This window comes from Topomyia yanbarensis, chromosome 2 (assembly GCF_030247195.1).
Source record: "Topomyia yanbarensis strain Yona2022 chromosome 2, ASM3024719v1, whole genome shotgun sequence".
Classification (NCBI taxonomy): Eukaryota; Metazoa; Arthropoda; class Insecta; order Diptera; family Culicidae; genus Topomyia; species Topomyia yanbarensis.
The window spans coordinates 146,845,857-146,868,174 of record NC_080671.1 but is presented as its reverse complement, the minus strand read 5'-3'; the positions used below and the strand labels follow the sequence as shown (position 1 = coordinate 146,868,174).

General features: G+C 35.7%; 1 protein-coding gene across 7 annotated transcripts in view; it reads left to right on the top strand.

The window, feature by feature from the left end:
• Positions 1–5,149: 5,149 nt before the first annotated feature.
• Positions 5,150–22,318, top strand: part of LOC131681663 (protein held out wings) — a 77,610-nt gene continuing 60,441 nt past the window's right edge. For 6 of the 7 annotated variants that reach the window (XM_058962610.1, XM_058962606.1, XM_058962604.1 and 3 more), the window contains exons 1-2: positions 5,150–6,036; positions 6,108–7,169. In XM_058962610.1, the coding sequence (XP_058818593.1) occupies positions 6,201–7,169 (969 nt within the window). In that variant the 5' untranslated portion in view covers positions 5,150–6,036; positions 6,108–6,200. Of the gene's footprint in view, positions 6,037–6,107; positions 8,578–22,318 lie in introns of those variants that run through there. The other variant, XM_058962603.1, reaches the window with a different exon arrangement.

Here is a 22,318-nt window from a genome sequence, read left to right as displayed (position 1 = left end):
GAAAAAATTACCGAAGAATGCTGGAACGAAATGAACAGTCAAATATTATGCTTCACTGGCTGAGCGAGCGCACCCCGCAAAGAAAACAGTCGATACATACCATCACACATAGTCCCACCCGAGATGCCTATCGACATGTGTAGACTTCTACGCTAGAATAGTAAACGCATTAGCATCTCGCAGCATAGATTATACTCTCGCTGCTGTGAGCTTGAGAGCAGTAGCACAATCTGCGCTTTGTCATCGGACACCAGCATAACAAAAACGCCCATGAACCAACATGGAGCGAACCGAATCTCCCTTGAAATAAAGAGAGAATGCGGTAAAAATTTTAAATGGTGCGAGAGGCTTAGCCGCCGGATTCGATATGTGCACTCTCTCACTCTGCCTACGCAGAGTCATTAGAGAGTCGCCAGCAACCCTGCATAGCGTCGCAGGTAGGTATTGGTGCATGCGTAGGAATAGTGTTGATTCACAAAACGGTGCACACTAGCATGCAAACCAGAAGTTGCTGGCCAACAACGGTATCGCTAGTAGTAGTAAGTGTGGGTCGACGTTTTCATGGGGCGTATGACTGTGGTGGTAAGAATAAGAGACGAACATGAATGTTTACCGTTACGTAGAGCGTGGTTGAAATGGCATTGACGGTGGAAGGGAATTATTTGCTTGGTATTATTATCTGGATTTTGATTAGCATTTGATAATGATTGTTACTTCATCTGGCATATGCATTAAGTAGGGGAGATGGCCCAATCGTGGGGTTACCATCGTTTTGGAATCCGCAAAGAAAAAGCATATATTGCAAACATTTGATACTATTACTGCCAGAGGGGAAACAACTTGACAGCTTCCATACAAATCATTGAAACTTCTTATTTTGGGTCTGTGGGTGTAAAATTCCAGTATAATTGGAAATGAAGCGGTTGATAATAATTGATACTTGGGTATATCACTTGATAGAGACATGCAGATAGGCAACTTTGTAGCAGTATACCATTCCCCTAATTCAAGCGATCCACGGTTTTTAGAAATATTAAAAAACTGGTGGGAGAATTTCGAACGATTTCAATTGTTCATTGGTTCGCTGAGATTTTTTTTAATTTCAAGCAAACAATTAGTGAGTTTACAAGAATTTCTAGACGCAGTAGAACATTGATAGATTACGTGTATATCATTTTTTATGGGGTTCATTCATGTGTGGAGACCGATTGTATAATTTCATAACATGATACTATTTCAATATTGCTGGACAATGAACCCAACCACGAGGAGGATAAAGTTACTGGTAGGTAGGTACTGGAAAATACATTCGTAACAAGTCGTGTCTCAACTTGTTTCGGGAAACCTGAATTTGACGGAATTGAACCAACATTTAGATAACAAGGCAGCTGTTCTTACTAACGTGTTAAAAGAGCGTTTATATAATTTAGTTTCTAAAAAGTATGTTAAATTATATAACTCGAACAGTTGGTACTCATCAAATATTTTGCGCCATGAACGTCTTTGGAATGGGGACACACACTCGCGAAATGTTTATTCACGAGCTTTGAAAATTACCAAATTTCATATATTCAAAGGATGGATGGATTTAATCCAATCACTTTCGAATAGTTTAAGGATATTTGTTTTTCTTTGAAAAAATCGGTTGGTATCGATAATGTAAACGCAAAAATAATCATCGAACACAAGCTGCTGGATGTGGTAAATGAATCACTAGAAACAGGGCACGTGCCGAAAGTTTGAGGTAACTCCCCATTTACATGCTTCTCACATTAGAGAAAGTTTTAGAACTTGCTGTGAAGGGCCAGTTGATGAGTTATTTAGATGGTAATAATTTGCTAATTCCGGAGCAATCGTTATAATGAGAGAGGCACATTTGCGAAACTACTTTGAACTAGGGGTAGATCACTTTAGAATAGTATAACAAATTTGCATCGAAATCAAAAATATGCATTTAATTTCCATTTTTGCATCAACTTTGCACTCCATTGCAGAAAAGTGTGCACAATAAACGTTCTACGCTGATCCACTTCGTTCGACGTTTTATTTGATGTTGAGCTATATTTCTTGCAAAACTTTGACGTCTTCCACGCAACGAAAAATACATTCTGAATTTGAAATTTAATAGAAGGAAATGTCTTAACATTGAAAAAATAGCTATTTCCCATATTATTATTTTTCTCAGAAACAGTGAAGTTTGACATTAGTTTACTATATGTATGTTCAATTAAAAAATTAAGGGGTTACACCACAGAATTTTTTTAAAAATCGAAAAAAATTTAATTTACCTAAAACATACTCTACGGGTCTTTGAAATGATATGTCAAAAGATGGAAGGCGATAATGATAAATAAATGTCAAAATTTTCAATTCGGCCGCAACGCTTCTGTACACTCTAAGCGTACTGAAAACTTTAATCGCGCTTTTCTCGAAACCACTTTTTTGAGCTGGGCGGAAATGTAACTCAAACAAATGATTTTTGATCGTTCTGAAATTTTGACAGAATGTTCAAAACTACTTTTTCCAGTGACGTACGTAGGATTTTATTTTTTCATTGTGCATTTTTTCAATAAGCAATTTTGTGTCGATATTTAACACATTGTTAGCCTTTAAGTGTGCCATTTCGCCAAAAATCAAAATATTGAATGGAATATCGCTTGCAATCGTTCTAAGGAATCGAAAAAACATGTCAAAAATTACGGGAGATAAATTTCCGGCCGTGGACTCTTTCCAAAAAAAAACTCGCCGCAGGAAAATGCTGCACTACCGCCATCTTGTGATGCAATTACTTGAAAACACTACTAGTATTACAAATTCCATTTTAAAGGATCTCGATTCGTCCCTTCATTGAGTCATGAAACATTTCCAAAATATGCCTAATTTTTCGTGCTCTACAGTGCAGTAACCACTGAATTGTTACTAGACGCAGTAGAACATTGATAGATTACGTGTATATCATTTTTTATGGGGTTCATTCATGTGTGGAGACCGATTGTATAATTTCATAACATGATACTATTTCAATATTGCTGGACAATGAACCCAACCACGAGGAGGATAAAGTTACTGGTAGGTAGGTACTGGAAAATACATTCGTAACAAGTCGTGTCTCAACTTGTTTCGGGAAACCTGAATTTGACGGAATTGAACCAACATTTAGATAACAAGGCAGCTGTTCTTACTAACGTGTTAAAAGAGCGTTTATATAATTTAGTTTCTAAAAAGTATGTTAAATTATTTAACTCGAACAGTTGGTACTCATCAAATATTTTGCGCCATGAACGTCTTTGGAATGGGGACACACACTCGCGAAATGTTTATTCACGAGCTTTGAAAATTACCAAATTTCATATATTCAAAGGATGGATGGATTTAATCCAATCACTTTCGAATAGTTTAAGGATATTTGTTTTTCTTTGAAAAAATCGGTTGGTATCGATAATGTAAACGCAAAAATAATCATCGAACACAAGCTGCTGGATGTGGTAAATGAATCACTAGAAACAGGGCACGTGCCGAAAGTTTGAGGTAACTCCCCATTTACATGCTTCTCACATTAGAGAAAGTTTTAGAACTTGCTGTGAAGGGCCAGTTGATGAGTTATTTAGATGGTAATAATTTGCTAATTCCGGAGCAATCGTTATAATGAGAGAGGCACATTTGCGAAACTACTTTGAACTAGGGGTAGATCACTTTAGAATAGTATAACAAATTTGCATCGAAATCAAAAATATGCATTTAATTTCCATTTTTGCATCAACTTTGCACTCCATTGCAGAAAAGTGTGCACAATAAACGTTCTACGCTGATCCACTTCGTTCGACGTTTTATTTGATGTTGAGCTATATTTCTTGCAAAACTTTGACGTCTTCCACGCAACGAAAAATACATTCTGAATTTGAAATTTAATAGAAGGAAATGTCTTAACATTGAAAAAATAGCTATTACCCATATTATTATTTTTCTCAGAAACAGTGAAGTTTGACATAAGTTTACTATATGTATGTTCAATTAAAAAATTAATTTTTTTAAAAATCGAAAAAAATTTAATTTACCTAAAACATACTCTACGGGTCTTTGAAATGATATGTCAAAAGATGGAAGGCGATAATGATAAATAAATGTCAAAATTTTCAATTCGGCCGCAACGCTTCTGTACACTCTAAGCGTACTGAAAACTTTAATCGCGCTTTTCTCGAAACCACTTTTTTGAGCTGGGCGGAAATGTAACTCAAACAAATGATTTTTGATCGTTCTGAAATTTTGACAGAATGTTCAAAACTACTTTTTCCAGTGACGTACGTAGGATTTTATTTTTTCATTGTGCATTTTTTCAATAAGCAATTTTGTGTCGATATTTAACACATTGTTAGCCTTTAAGTGTGCCATTTCGCCAAAAATCAAAATATTGAATGGAATATCGCTTGCAATCGTTCTAAGGAATCGAAAAAACATGTCAAAAATTACGGGAGATAAATTTCCGGCCGTGGACTCTTTCCAAAAAAAAACTCGCCGCAGGAAAATGCTGCACTACCGCCATCTTGTGATGCAATTACTTGAAAACACTACTAGTATTACAAATTCCATTTTAAAGGATCTCGATTCGTCCCTTCATTGAGTCATGAAACATTTCCAAAATATGCCTAATTTTTCGTGCTCTACAGTGCTGTAACCACTGAATTGTTACATGAACTTTAACTGTATATTTACTGTCCTTAAACAACGTCAAACATTATAGAAACACCAATAACCACATGTTCTATTGTTGTACGATCGTTGGTGGGGCAAATGCTCTTGTTCATTACTTATTGGGTCGCATTTTTGTGTCAGCTTCGTCTCGCGCCCACGCTGTAGTCACTCAAAGTCACCCCACCGGCCGGTATGAGTAAGCACAAGTGCGCGTGAATAGCATGGTGGACAGTGCGCCAGAGCGAGAAGTTCAATAGAGTATGAGCAGTCAAAGTAGATTAAGTCAAGTACAGTTACACCGACGCTGACTTGTTGCTCGATCGTTCGTTGTATGCGTGCGCTAATGGTCGTCCGAACTTGGCTTAGGCTGATGTCTGTCTCTGTCTGGCTACCTACTGTTCTGTGTCCGCTGGGCGACTGTGTTTTAACTCTCTGTGCTCTCGGGGCCAGTTCCGTTCGTTTATTGTCAACCTAACCGTACGTCGGATCAGTCGAGATTCTGTCGGGCTCTTGAAGTAATATTTAAAGTAAAATAAGCACATACAGTCACCGGAGACTGAGCGAAGCCCAAGAAGAGAAGAAAACAGCACCAGTTGTAGAGTGGTAGATTTTTCCTCTTGTACTTAAGTAACACAGCCAGGCTTTTTATTTTTCTTCTCACTTTCGGACGGTGAATGTAACTCTCATTCGTGGTACGCGGACTCCTCGATCGGTGCAAAAATCAGCAGTAGAGATAAGTGCAAGTTCCAAAGGGAGAAATTTTCGTGAATAGCACGTAGTTGGTGATTTGTGCACGATCGTAGAAACTCAATTAGTGCTCGTTTGAAGGAATTTCTGAAACAGATTGAGCTCTGCGCAGCAAGTAAAGCTGCACTCCCACAGAACGCGACCGTCGACGACGCGGGGATTGTGCGCGTGGGGCTTGGGCCACGAGCGAAGAAGTGATCGAAAAGCAAACGCAAAGAGTCGTCACGAGTGTTTTGTGAGCCGAATACTCGAGCACGGGTGCGACCAAGTGTGTTGGTGAGGTGCTTCCAATCGCGAGTGTAGTGGCGAATTTCTTATTAAAATTTTTGTTTCCGATTTTGGTCGATTTTATTGGAAGTAAGTAAAGAAGAAAACGGGTTAACTAAGGAAAAGAGTAGAAATTGAGCGGTTGTGGCGAAAATATAGGGAAACGAAATAAGTTGATTCATAGGCATTTCCTTACATACACTAGTACGAGGAACGTGTGAGAAGAGTGGTTTTTTTTGTTGCCGCTCCAGAATATTAGCGACGAACGCAGAGGAATTACTGAAGGGATGGAACGGCAGCACTAGATTATACATTTAACGAGTGTAGAAAAAGGTTGTAACCTGAACAACAAGCGGCAGAATAGAGCCTTAATTTACTATCTTCTCTCTGTTTCTTCACTGCAGTGCATAATTTGAACGAACGATACATACCAAGAGAGAGAATAATCATTGGGCGAAGTGTTCTGGAGCTATACCTGACCGAAAAGATAATACAAAATGAGTACGTATTGCAACAGCATCAGCTCGGATAACTCTCAGACGACGCAAAGCATTGCGGACTATCTGGCACAGTTACTTAAAGATAGGAAGCAATTGGCCGCCTTCCCAAATGTGTTCAATCATGTGGAGCGTCTGCTGGACGAAGAGATATCGAAGGTACGGGCTTCATTATTCCAGATCAATGGAGTAACCAAGGAACCTCTAACCCTGCCAGAACCCGAGGGAGAAGCGATGACCTTGAACGAGAAGGTCTATGTACCCGTTAAAGAACATCCCGATTTCAACTTTGTGGGTCGAATTCTTGGCCCTCGAGGAATGACCGCGAAACAACTGGAACAAGAGACGGGTTGCAAAATAATGGTTCGGGGGAAAGGCTCGATGCGCGATAAGAAAAAAGAGGAAGCAAACCGGGGTAAACCCAACTGGGAGCATCTGTCTGATGATTTACACGTTTTGATTACCGTTGAAGATACCGAGAACCGAGCTGCAATGAAAATCAAACGTGCTCTGGAAGAGGTCAGGAAACTGTTGGTCCCACATGCTGAAGGCGAAGACGAACTGAAAAAACGGCAGCTCATGGAATTGGCCATCATCAACGGAACATATCGGGACTCGAGTGCAAAGGCCGTCCCTGCCGAATTGAGCTTTGAAACAGCATACGACGGATGGAAGCAGCTGGCTGCTGAGCAACGTCTAATGAACCCTGCAGCCTTCACCGGTTTGACGACGAATCATCTGGCTGCTGCCGCAGCACGAAATGCCGCCAATCCGCTCGGTGCTCCCCTGATTTTGTCGCCACGAATCTCCGTGCCTACCACTGGTGCCAGTTTAATGACCGGTGCGGCACCACCGACAATCGACCATACCACCGGACTGATATACACCACATCACCGTACGGCGACTACACCAGCTATGCTGCGCTTGCTGCCGGAAATCCGCTGCTCGCGGAGTACGCCGATCACAGTGTAGGTGCAATGAAAACTCAAAGAAGGCAATTCGCGCCTAGAGATCATCCTTACTAAAACCGGGCAATGGGGCAATAATCAGCAATCCAACAAACACGCATAAAACACATAATTTATATATATACTTCTATTGTATAACTCTATTTTTAATAACTTTTTTTGTTTTTAATCATTGTTAATTCTGAAATAGATATAAAAATGCACTCACATCTAATAATTTAGAAGATCTTACATCTGATATAACTCGATAGAAGCGTTTAGAAGTCTATTAAAACCAATTTGTCAATAACGTTCTAAAATCAAAGCATTAAAACAAACATCGAACGAGGAAATCCAACCAATCCTTCTCTTTTATTAATCAATGTTGATCATTCTTCCAATCTTTACACCCTCCTTCAACAGCAACAATTAAATCATCCAATCGAATGTCCGAATGACTAACACACCGACACTAGTTACGACAGTAGTTGCAACACATTACCATATTGATCAATAACTACCTTTTCCTCTAATCACAATAAGTAGAACCGGCTGGATGGTTGAACTTAAACGCTACATACCGCCACCTACATTTACACACATATACACAACTTCCAGCAACATTAAAAATACAAACGTATATCAACAAAAGATATAATCAAAGTATGCCTTGCGAATGAGCCGATGCATAATGATTGATTCTTTTCGTATTAACTTGGTGCCATGGTAGTCTCGAAATATTTACGAAGCAACAAACAGAAAGAACTTCGCAAAAGAAATGTTGGAAGAGGGACTCAAATGAGAGCAAAGCTTTTGTTCATATGTCTTCCTGACGAAACCGAGCAGGAATCTTTTCGATAAGTATTCGATTAATAATATATAATATATCCACTTCCCTTAATACACATATGTGCAACAAAGTAGCGCAAAATCGTTGACGTTAATGAGCAAGTTAAAGATGTGTGCTAACACTGTTTGTTTTATTAGATGAAAACGATAACAAAAAAACCTGATCGAAGTAAGCGAGAGATTTTTAAAACTATTATTTAACAAATCCCTTTAGTGGAATGCAGAGTCCCCGATTCTCACACAACATGTCCGTGCTAAGAAAAAAAAAAAAAGTAGGACAAGAATAACACGTAATCTCAGAAATTATTAAATATTAGATGTGTTTTAACTTTTAGAGTTAACTTATACATTGTATAGTGCGCTAAGTGGACCGATAGGAGCAAAAACAGTAATTTTTTCAGTAAGATGAAAGCAAATCTATTTTATATATTAACGTATTAACAAGAAAACAATTGCAAATGAAATTGCAAATAAAACAATAACGTAACTAGCAAAAGAAGAACAGTAACACTGAAACAAAAAGATGCGATTAGGATACAAACAAACAAGAATCCAATAATAACTCATCTTCAAACAAAAACTAGAAAACAATCTCTTTTTATTCTTATCATGTTGTTATTAATGACGCTATCACAATCTCTGGATTAATACTTTTCTCTTTAATACCAATCGCTACCATTCACTTGTCTGGCTCGATGAAAAACAGGAAAAACTATCTACAAATTAGCAAATTGTCTGTTGTACTATAGTACTAAACCGCCTCAAGAACCATACGTGTCTCTGCAAGTCTGTCTAATTAACCACCCCGAAGCTTTATATGAACTTTTAGATGCGAATGTGTTGTCTTCACCGAAAAAAGAAAATCGAATATCAATAACACTATTAATAGCGCAACAGGAATTCAGTTGAAAGGAGCACCGTGTATTGAAACTAAGGAAACTTAACCCATCATTAACATTGTATTCACTCTATTAATTTGAAATAATATAATTGTCTCTTCTCTAATAAGTAATATTGATTATAGTAACACAAGGCACACATTGTTTTAGCTACCAGAATTTATTAATATCAAATTTCTAACCAGAATATGGGCGAATAATAAACAAAATGTCAGCTGAGAAACTCAAAACGTTATTATTAATATTTACTATCTCTTATCATTATTAACGTTTCTTAGAATAATAATACAAGTGCACTTCTAGTAATAATTGAATAAAGTTAATATCTAATAATATAACTCTTTTTATTTACTCACTTTTTCAACTCACCCAAATACTTATGTATTATTCTCTAATCGTTAACATATTTATTTGTTTTTTTGTTGTTTTTGTTTACCTTTAGTCTATTTAATATCTTTCATGTTTATAACCAACCTTTTAACTTACCATCTAGAAAAAGGATGCTTTACTCGCTGGAAAGAATAATCCTTTCATATCACATCGAGATTAACACCTTTCAACGTACGTCGCAAGTAACTCAAATACGGTTCGATTTTCATCTGCTGGATCAACTACATATTTTGGTGTAATAAGTCGGTTTGTATGCATTAGTCGTCAAGGTGTATGACCCAAATCGAGGATATGCTGATGCGAAGAGGTACTTTGTTTGCATTTCTGTTCGCCTTTGTAATGTAAATATGCTAGTGCCGACGCTTGCTTCACTACTAAATAAGTCTGTGCATATCGGTGTGTTAAATGTATGTAACGCACAAAACAAAATATGACAGTTTTTACTCTAGTAGGACTGATATGACCAGCAGAAGACTATAGAAAAATACATCCGCGTTGTGCTAATTGCATCTGTAAATTTATTTTCGTGACATTCTGATACCGACCTGCTGACAAGCGAGGTTACCTGTTTTCAACCGTGCATATCTTCGGATGGTGGCATCTATATAGTAAAATGTTTTATTCGTACAATGGCTCATTTTTCAATTAAACAGAGATGTCTATACAAGCCAATACCACGGTCAGTCTTCAGGTCTTGCGGTCTCAATTAACATCGTTAACTTTTGGTGCATTAGGGGTCAAAACTCGTGAAATATAATATGGCTTCTCTTGTTTGTTTTGCATGGGCTTTCGGTTACCCTGGAGAAAATTAGATAAATCAGAATTTTCAATGTTTGTAACATATACAGAAACATTTGATGCTATATTGGGAAATCATTGTGTCGCTCAAGATCTAAATCCAACTACTTTGTAAGAATCGGATATATTAATTAGCGGTTTTTATATTCAAGATTTTTATTATCCGACTCTTACGGAGGAGAATCCCTCCGCTTTTATGCTTGAAGTTTATATCTTTTTTTATATTCTAATATATTTGAAGCGGCTTTCTCGAAGCATTTTCTGTCCCTGCGACTTTTATTTTCGGTCGCTCATATAAAAATAGGTTTTATGTGTTCTATGCATTTTTTTTATTTTCCATTGGTGGATTCAGGTTTTTTTTTATTTTGATTATAGAGGTTTTAGCCTTTGGGTCATTCGTATCTTTTTGGGTTAGAGAAATCTCTTGGAAAAATCTCTATCCCTATATACGGGGCTGGGACTCGAACCCAGGTGAGCTGCTTACAAGGCAATCGATTTACCAACTACGCCACCCCCGTCCCCAAAGAAGACAAATTTATACTAAATAATCAGAAAGGTCAACTATGCCCGCCATCTTTTGCCATGAAAATTTCTTGTAGGGTTACTGTGCCCTAATTCATCTTAGCTAATGTATTCATACCACCCATTTGAATACATTAGTTAGAGCAGTGTCTGCTATCTCTATTCAACGCATTAGGTCAAATGGTAGGTTGAATAAGGGTGCGTTGTACTCAACTTTTTGATCCGCTCAAACGCGAGCAATTTACATTTTTCAAGCCAGATTTTTTATGTTACTGCTTCTTAGAAACGAAGCAAGGCTGCTGATGCCTACTTTAGTGAAATCCAATCACCGTAAGCCGAGTTACAATCAAAATAGCGTGACATCCTGACTAATGAGATGAATAAGGGCTCGTCTACCCTATGATTAATTTGGAGTTGTGTTCATTGCATGTAACCGGCGGTATTGTATGATATAGATGTGCATACTATTTTATTTTGCATACTGAATAAGCCTTGCATGCTTTCTGACCTAGCTTTGGTATATCGCAAATACTTCTACGGTTCTTTTAGTTCATCAAGATTTTACTATTCTTTTTCACTTTTGTAAACAAATTTAATTTAATCATTTCTGCGATTTCTTTTTGAGCTTTTCAATTTAACATCAAGAGTATGAGTCACAGCAAAGGTGTAATTTGTACACATAATTAGACAAATAAGAAGCCCTAATCAATTATTTGGTTGAGATTTGATGATTCTTAAAAGGATTCGTTGTATAAACAAAAAGTTCCACACCACATTGTAATAACTTGAGCTCTGTTGGCACAGTTTGCTTCACGGCGTACGGTACGAAAAGTAGAGTTGAGTTAAACAGAGGAATCATTTCTCTCGGAACAATACAGTTAAGAATCGGGCAACAATGCCGTGCCATACACGAAAGATGTAAACCAAAAGCTTTGTTGCCAAATCCCTAACGGTATTGTTTCGCCGTTTGTAATGTACATTGCACACTGTTTCACATCCCCTTCGCTGTTATGGACACTGTAGGTAACGAAAGTATCCATTTGCGTTTTTCACAGATTACAAAATTCAATATAAACATTTCTAGAAGTTTTCAAATGCTTCTGACAGCTACTGTTATTACCAAATACGTAAATTATAACAGTTTCTTTCGAGAAAACGTCAATACATATAATTTTTTTAAACAAACATATTAATTAAAACCTTAAAATTGTTGATCTCTGGAAATATTTCTAGGTCGATTAGATTTACTGTTTTTTTTAATACATTTTCTGAATTTTGTGCTATGTTTTGTCAAACGGACACGCTGATGTAGGGAAAATGAACATATATTTTATACGAATATAAAGCAGAATGCCATCAAATTTCATGACCTTGAGTTGTTGCTTGTGATCACATTGTGGTATACCGAACGAAACAAAAATGGTTAGGAGGAATGCGTCTCGCTATCAATACTGATGACGATTTTCTACCTGTTTTTCACAATTATTTTAAACATCACTTGGTTTGCAAATTATTATAAGTTACTAAGGATTATTCGCGACAAACTCTGGACAGCCAAAAAAACACATAGATCTCTTGAAATATTTAACCAAAAAATGAAATATTTCTCACAGATATTGGCCTATATCTGTTCTATCTAAAAAACATCATTCGTGGATACGTTAAAAACTTTTTCAAAAATAGCATCGAAAGAGATGCGTGATAGAAAAGTTACTATGTGTTGTCCGAACGAAAATCAGGGATAGCCAATTTTGATGCTTTGTTTCAAAATTTTTGACATTTTTCTTTGGTTGATACCTGCTGTTGGCATTTTGACTGCTCTCTCATCACGAGAGCCCATTTTGCATTTGCTTCTAGACATGCAAAACTTCACTGAGAGAGTGAGAAGATGCCACATCTGGCCAGAACAAAAAGAGTAAATAATGACTGCACTAAAATCGTTTCTGTAAGCAATCTTTCTGGTAGATATTCTTGAGTACCCTCCTGTTGGCACTGTTGCAGATGACCTGCCAAACCAAATATTTCTTGGGAAACTTAAACTTCTTTATCGTTTATAATTACTCAAAAAGTGTTGTTGACTTATATCGACAAAACATAACAGTAGGCCATATGTTAGAAATCCAGAGACTAACTAAGCTATTTTGAACACGAAGCAAAATCTATGTAACTATGATGGCTAAGTTAATGGATAATGAGCAGGAAATTCACTTGATACCGCACAAAAATTGTTGGAATAGGAAAACTACGTCATGTTTATTCGCACGCCTTAAACAACATTTTACACAGTTCCTGTACACTGTTTATTTACGTCTAACATCATAATCATTGCAAAAGTATTTCTCTGTTCTTGTTCGACGAAATTTTCCTTTCCTAGATGTCTGTGGCCCATGAAATTTGATCTCAAGCCGTATTGAGGCATCCATTTCCGAATTGTTTGCGATGTCAACTGCATTTTAAGTTCATTATCAAACTGCTTTATGAACGTCATGATTATACTTAATTGTTGTCAAAATAGGCTAGTTAATCTTTGGATTTCTAATACTTGGCCGACCCTTACACTTTTTCGGTATAAATCAACCTTGTGCATAACTTTTACAATAGAATTCTTGCAAAATAGGTGCATTTCGGGAAATTCGTTATCATTTTATTCAGTTTCGATGATGCTCTATCATGTATTTTCGAATGCTAAAAAAAATCAACATTAGTTGGAATTTTGTCCATAAATCTGAGAAATTTTTCTGCCGGTAATAATTCCAGTGATGATACAGTTTTATATACTCTAAAATGTAATTAGGATCATTAGTGTGGATAATTTTTTTTGCATCTTTCCATTACCTACTACTATTTCCAACACTACAGATTCTCGCAAAGAGAAAAATGCAAGTATTTTTGTAGTAAATTTGATGAGCTAGCGCATAAACAATTAATTTGGCGACTGGGGTGGATAAATGTTTTACTGTATATTGAAAGAATATGATCTTAAATCACGGCTTGTGTGCAATTTGTGAGCAATGCATTGTTGTACTAGAATTTGACATTTAACCTTACGTACTTTCCTCTACTGCTTATAATCGCTGAACGCTGAAGATTAAGATCGCAATAGAACAGCATGGAATTAAAGTACCTAAACACCCGATAAGAACTACTTTTCGAAAATTGTTAGCATTTGAATCCATACCTAAAAAATTGCGTCTCTTGCTGAAAAATATAGTTTAAAACAAATTTCCACAAAACGGTGATTTTAGAGATAAATTAAAATCGTTCTCCAGAAAGTTGTCTACAAGTCGCACATACGCCACATTCAGACAATTTTCATAAACTCACTCGTTGGCTATCTTCAGTTATATTGATTTTCAAAAATTTAAGAAGTTTCAGTCTGTAAGAGAAACCTCGGTGCTATGATACATTCCATGCGGATCATGACCCTATGTTCGAAAAGATTTTATTACTGGTTCTCAATGTATACAATAATTAAAAGGCTAGTGATCCGATTCTACGGACCCCTAAGGAATTTTTCTGGGTGGGGGTTTTAACATATGACAATGTCTGTACACTAGAGTGACAAGATGATATTTGACCCCCAACGGCCCACAGTGGGACCAATCTAAAAAAGGTGGGACAAAACCTATTTGAGGCCTTAGATGTCATTTTAGAGCCAGAATTTCTTCGTAGGATATGTTCACAATATTATTCTGCAACTTTTTAAATAGAATATTTTGTTGTTGGACTAAAGTAGAGTACCCGAGCAAAAAAAAAATTTTCAAGAAATTGTTTTAGAGGGTCGATGTCTTCGACAAAGTTGTAGAATATTATGTTTTGAATAACTTCTTCAAAGATACCACAGACATCAGACCTCATATTTGAGGCAAAATTGTTGTTTTTTGGAAATATGATCAAAAAATCAGTTTTTCGATATTTCTATGCCAAAAACCTTAATTGATTAATTTAATATGTTCTACAAACTTGCAGGTAACACTAAAATACAACTTTTTGTTGAAGGAACTAATAACCTAAAATCAATATTTTGGCTTCTAAAACTATTTTTCATATAAATTTATTCTATTTTCATCAAAGATTTCTGTTTTTAGGTGCACTTTTGTGCAGCCAAACTTCGGCTATTCCGATACTCCATTATTCGTAGAATAAAATTAATACTACATAGAAACAGGATATAGTTGGACGCGTTGTTTGGGTGACCATTCATGTACGACGGTTTATAACAAAAAATGTGTTTATATTATTTTTAATTTATATGCATTATTAGCTATTAACAAAATCTTATATTTTGCACGCACTTACAAGCATGTAGAACATATTGAGTTGATCAATTACGGTTACAATATGGAAAAGTGAAAAAATAATAAAAAAATTTGAATTTAAACTGCCAAAGAACAACGATTTAAGAGTAAAAAATAAATCTGCCGTATGTATTAGGTATGTTTAACAAAAATATTCGAAATTGGATATTATACAACTTTGCTGAAGTCCTCAACCATCTAAAAAAATAGAAATGATTCAATTATGTTGTGAATATTTTTCCACACACTTAGGTTCTATAATATCTAAGGCCTCAAATAGGTATTGTTCTACTTTTATGAATTTGTAGAACTAATCTTATTGGTTAAACTAAAGTAGAAATCCCGAACTAAAAAAATCAAATTTTCTTTAAATGGTTGAGGTCTTCAGCAAAGTTGTCAAATATTGTATTTGGAACAATTTTGTTGTAAATACCATTTATTTATTTTTTGAACCGAAATCGTTGTTCTTTGGCAGTTTAAATTCAAAATTTATATTATTTTTTCACTTTTTCATATTGTAACCGTAATTGATCAACTCCATATATTCTATATGCTTGTAAGTGCGTACAAAATATAAGATTTTGTTAATAGCTAATAATGCATATAAATTAAAAATAATATAAACACATTTTTTGTTATAAACCGTCGTACATGAATGGTCACCCAAACAACGCGTCCAACTATATCCTGTTTCTATGTAGTATTAATTTTGTTCTACGAATAATAGAGTATCGGAATAGCCGAAGTTTGGCTGCACAAAAGTGCACCTAAAAACAGAAATCTTTGATGAAAATAGAGTAAATTTATATGAAAAATAGTTTTAGAAGCCACAATATTGATTTTAGGTTATTAGTTCCTTCAACAAAAAGTTGTATTTTAGTGTTACCTGCAAGTTTGTAGAACATATTAAATTAATCAATTAAGGTTTTTGGCATGGAAATATCGAAAAACTGATTTTTTGATCATATTTCAGAAAAAACAACAATTTTGCCTCAAATATGAGGTCTGATGTCTGTGGTATCTTTGAAGAAGTTATTCAAAACATAATATTCTACAACTTTGTCGAGGACATCGACCCTCTAAAACAATTTTTTGAAAAAAATTTTTTTGCTCGGGTACTCTACTTTAGTCCAACAACAAAATATTCTATTTAAAAAGTTGCAGAATAATATTGTGAACATATCCTACGAAGAAATGCTGGCTCTAAAATGACATCTAAGGCCTCAAATAGGTTTTGTCCCACCTTTTTTGGATTGGTCCCACTGTGCGGCCCACCCTTGAGTCGATTCCTAGTCCTATCAGGAGTGTATTCCAAATTTGAGCCAAATCGGACAAGTTTAAGTAGCAGATTAACGAACGTGAAATTTGTATGGGATTTTTCTACAATTTTCATTGAGAAAACTCACTAGCTGACATTTTCACTGCTATGTGGCACTATATGCAGTAGTTTATTACCACGAGAAGTTAAGAAAGATAATTTTATTGCCTATAGCTTTGTCAAATACTGCGATTAAATTCAGCTTTAGTAGAAGGCGTTATTAAAATTTTAATGTTTGGGTCAGGTTTGCACGGGACCAAGCAGCGTATATTACTGAAACAGTCGTAGAATTCCATGAACTGTTGTTGTTTCCGAAATAACGATCAAGTTTAGCTAAACAAATTGTTCAGAGCAATTTCAGTACATAGTATGAGTCATATCTTAACTAGAAAATTTAAGTTCCACATTTCACCGCATAGAGTGTGCCAACACTAACTTTTCAAAGGTATGATATAGAAACATACCTTAAAACCTACTGTATAACTTGGCAAAATTGAGAGAATGTCAAAAATATTAAAGAATTTTGGCGTGGATGACAAATGGCAATATTTATGCCTACCAAATAAACGAAATGAATAAAAAAAATGGTGATATTTTAAGGAGTTTTTTTCATGATATATCCAGCAGTATCGCTTTCAAGTGATGATGACTGTAAAAAATAAGACAATATTATTACAAACGTAGTTCAGCACAACCGTTTGTATAATTCCAGTCTAAAACTAACTGAAAATAGTAGACTTGCTGTGTATTGCACTTACTTTAAACAATACCTTTTTTAAACATTAATTCCAAATTTGCATGATAAATAAGTTACATTATACGGCGAGATCCGGCAAAGTTGATGAAGCAGTATTATAAAACAAGATTTCAGTTATCCAAAAAAACATTCGAACTCTTCCTATCTTGAACGATCCGCAGATTTCAAGCGATTTTAAAATATTGAAATTTTGACTGATTTGAGGTACACCAAAATTCTATAGTGGCAAATACTATGTTTGGAAAAATGCATCTCTATGAATACATGCACATGCGTCCCTTCTACTCTCACTTTTCCACTAATCATCTGTTTATGCAACTGGAAAAAACAAATAACAAATTTATTCACAAAGATCACTTCGAAATTACTAGTATTCGAAAGGATATAGAAAATTGACCTGCACTGGTAGGTGAATAGATGCCAAATTGATCCAAAAACTAGTTATAGTCTAGTTAATAACAACAATAGTAGCAGCAAATAATTTTGGCCGGAATTCGACCCCAGTTACTCCATTGTGCGCTCTTTCGCCCCTTGAAAAACTGACTCAGACATCACTTCGTTAAAATGACAATAACTTCTCCTAGTATTGCTGAATTTATTCGCAGTCTTTGAGAAAGCTGTAGGCAATAAAATTATCTTTCTTTTTTCCAATAAATTAACTTTCTTATTTTCATTTGTTCCGGAAATAAACTTGTCCGCTTTGGCCTAAATTTTAAACAGATGCTCCTGGTGAAACTGGGAATCGACTCAGGGGTTGGCCGATTGAATTTTCAAAAATTCTAAAATCGAATTAGTTCCATTGAATTTGAAATGAAATTGCCTGATTACAAAAATATTGATTCTTGAACATAGTAACATCGAGTGACATGTGCGCAGCCGCGCCACGCCGCCGCCGCCGGTAATTTTTAACATACGCCGATGCCGAACGCCGCCTCTGAAGCATTCTTCCCGCGCGATAATTCGCGAACTTGAGAATTACGAATATGTTTACTTTTATTGAAACAATACAAACTACTATGATATCAGTTCGCAGATTATTCGCTCTGCTTCGGAAGTTTTTATGTTGAACACCACGGACGGAAAAATGAATTCTGGAACAATTATGTTATTACGTAACGTAAACAAGACTGTGAACAAAAATGTTTTATAATTGTGTTCGATTTTATCTATATCGCCTGCATAACGCTTCTGTGTGTAGATTTACAATTTATTTATATTACAATTATATTACAAATTTATAAAATACGTTTCCACTTTCAAGATATAGTTTATGAAATTTGCGATTTTGTTCATGTTCTTATTGGTTGTACGTGAATAATTTCACGGAACTTACTGTATCTTACATATTTTTCGAAATTTACTGCATATTTTTGCATGAAAAATTGAAATGGTCACTATTATTCATCATAGTAATGCACAAATCTTCGGCATCAGGCTGCAAAACATTGGCTCAATTCATCAACAAATCGAGACCAATAGAAAATGACGAATATTTGTGGGATGATATAATTAATTGTTATGGATTTTTTTTACTTGAATTCTGAGTTTCAAGTATTTTAATGGAGTTTTATCCAATCTGACGATTCAGAGAATTTAGTGAGCAGCACTGCCCATAAAGGCATAAAAGTTCCACCAGGGAAATCACGCGCAGTAGAAAACAATGATTGAAAGTGCAATCTTTCTCTTGTTTATCTTCTCCTTATTTTCTTTGGTTATGAAAGCATGTCAATTTCGGGAAATCTAAATGAAATTAACTTGGGAACTAACATAAGGAAGAGGATCTCGTATAAAGAACGACCGGGCTTGTCAAGCAGTATATTTTTAATGGCGAAAGTCACAGTAAGCTCTATTACGAATCAGAAGAGAGGCATTATAATATTGATGTGTAGCTAGCTTAAGGGGGTCTTAGACTCGCGAGGCCTAAAATTGAGCACTTTTTGGGAATAAATTGAAAAGCATCTACTCAATGGATTTTATTTTGAAGATACATGTTTTAAATTTTCAATTTTACTTTTGAAGACGAAAAGAAAAATCTCTCGCTACCCTGAAACTTCATTAACGACATTGATGTTGAAAGTGCATGGGTCCCGCTTAAGTAAAGTTGTGGCAAATTGGGTAATCTGTAATCAGGAAACTTATATTTTTGTAATCATAGTCACGTTGGCTATGTTTAGACGAGAGGTATTTCTTTTATTTTAAAATTTGTAAAAGTTATGTAAAGACTTATGAAAATTTCTAATATTTACGTTATTTTTTGGCCTGTTTAGGGACCATTAAAATGGAACAAATTGACATTTTGCAAATCCCTCTCGAGCAAATATAACGGTATGTTTTCTGAACAATTAGACAAAAAATGAAATCGGCCCAGTACTTCTATGAAAAGTCTTACTTGACCGCTTAAAAAACTCTACTTTCGGGAAAACGTGAAATCATAAAGTACGGTGTGTAACTCGATAGTAGAAACTTACTAGATAATCTACTATACCGGGTCTGCATAGCTCACCTTCCTCATCACGAAAATGTTCTTGGCTTTGCATACTTTGCCCTCTCTGTTTAATTCGGGCCTGTTTTGCCGCGACACTCACTTTATGTTCAGAACGAGTTATACGTTCACTGTCGAGTCGAGTAGCACATCTTTCAGCTACAATTCCCAAGGTAATTCCTATCACCTCCTTAGCTTGTATGATCTATGAAAATCCTTGATTGAAGATACTGACTGCCAAATAAGTCACAACATTGACCACTTGCCTGCCAGAATTTGTGCATGTGTTTTGGCGCTAAGGAACAGATTCCACTATGCAGAGACTCATTGATGTTTTGAGTGTGAGCTCCTAAGTATCTTTCTAATGAATCATTAGATGATACACTTTCGTTTTTTTCCTGAATTGTTCGAAAGTTTCCAAAGTTCCTTTTGCATCGGTATGACGCTACTTGCACCAACTGTCCTCACTGGGTGGACTTTTTGAGTCTTGGAGATTTTCGTTTGATGACGAGCGGTGTTCGAGGGAATCCCAGATTGAATTTCGCATGTGTTCTACAGAAAAATAAAATTTTGTTAGCTGGCCGATTGATTTGTCCGTCAGCTTTCCCTTTCCTTTTCCACCGATACCTTTGTTTTCTTTCTTCAGTTTTTGAAATCTCGTTCCCATACACTTCTTAACATGTCCGACGCATTCTTTCTTCCTTACAATAATCTCGTCCCCAAAAAAAAAACAAGAAACTATTCACAAACGCTCACATATACATAAATCGTCAAGAATGGACCGGTGAATTCTTTGAAAAATGGTTTTTCTATAGACAAACGCCATCGTGGTGTGCCGCGCTTAGTATCTGAGAAACGGCCGAAGATGGGTACCTTCCGGTTCCCAGAAACATGCCAAAGAGTATGATTTTCACCAAATCCTTTCTGTGGCGTATTCTCAGATACATATAGATTGAAATTGAACAAACCATGAGAGTTGAAGACCCCCTTAAGATAAACAAAGTTACTCTCTAAAACAACTGAAAAGTTGTTTCAATAGAATAGGATGTTTTCCGAGTTTTCTAGACTTCTGTGCCCTCTTAATCTTTCGATTGGGCTGTTGTGTCTTTATTTTTCGTAAGGGACCAACACAATTTGCTATTTTTCCACACCTCTTTGGTACAAACATCTATATTTTACATTGAATTTTAATAGTATGTTTATAATTAGACGATTTGTATACTTTTTGATTTTTTGGAAATCGGTGAAAAATGTCATATGGGACTGATATGCTTTTATGGGCATATCCAATTTTGAGTAGCGACTTTTGATGGGACATAGAATTTGCTCAGGGGTGCAGGCCAATTGAATTTTTTAAAAAGATAGTATTTTTTCTGGGCAGTCTACTATACATTTTCAGTTTAAACAAATGACCAATATCGTATAAGGTTTGACTAGCACTATTTTGGCATCTCGCGATTATTTTTGGATTCAATTATTTTGGTCTCATCACACACCAACTAGAAAAAGCAATAACAGAGTGATGTTATAGATATCATCCGACCCGAGTTGTTATTTACTGTTTCTACAATATGAACACTTTTTCCTGATTCTAGAAGGTTGATTTCATTAGTTTTCTTCGGCTTTTGCACAGGAACATTCTAAGCTAAAGTAATTATATATTACTGTGTTCAGACAGTTGAATCAACGGGCAAAGAAGGATAGGGATATTATATAGATTCGTTCCGCGTATCTGCGGAACTGTTTTCAAATATACCGCAGTGTTCTAAATATCTTCTTCAGTAAACTTCCTCCGCCCTTAACTAGACAGATGATTTGAAATCAATATAGTGATGTCATTTCGAAAATAAGAAAACATGCAAACGTTGGTCGAAGCTGACTCAACCGAAGTATGCATATTTTGTTTACTTTTTCAACTATCGGCATCATTGAAATTTCACATGGCGTCGGTACACTCGTAAGGTCGGTCAGAAATATATGGTAAACATCCATTCCATATACATAGGTACCGTATGTGTGATAGTGATTGCTTTACGATGTGCCGCAGCTATGAGCTGTGTTGTGCATTATTTCATCGGATGTGAGATGAAATCTATGTTCACTGAATGAATTTTATAATGGCGATACATCCTCAAGGTGTTTATACAAGGAGACAAGTGAACGCAAACGTGCCTGATCAAATAAACTAACTGAATAAAAGAGTAATAAGCGGAACAACAGATTTTAATGTAACGCATTGTAATACATTAAACTTAGTTTGCAGGACTTTAATGCGCTTCATAAGGCGTTTGAGCAGCTTTCAGGATTCATTGGATACTTGATTAACTTTCCTAATATTCTTAAAATTTATTTGTAATTCGCAAAATTCCTCTGAGTTGCGATTCTTTGGTAATCCCTAGAAGTGTTCTAAAAACGTAACATTTACATGGAGTTTGAAAAATCATCGAGAAAAGTATTAGTAAGTAAACGTACTATATAGGATACGTATTATCGGAATATACCTGTACCAGTCCAAATATTTAATGATCTTTTAGGAGCTTAAAAATTATACTATTTGACGAAATGGCATTCAAGTTAATAGCCCTCCAAATGAAATCATTAAAATCCATAATTTAAAAAAAGTATGATACAGCGACTTCTTCTAAGAGGATATATTTATACGTAACATAAACTTTGAGCCATCCTTATCCCGCTCTTATCAGACTAATTTCTCAACTGAAACAAGCTTGTTTTTTCCACGTAACAGATCGTAAAAAGCAGCACCAACGCACACTCGGTCACTGCTCAAATTGACATATTCAATAACTCGCCGCCGCAGCGATGTTTTCGAATCTTTTCATCCCGGCTCGTTTCGTTC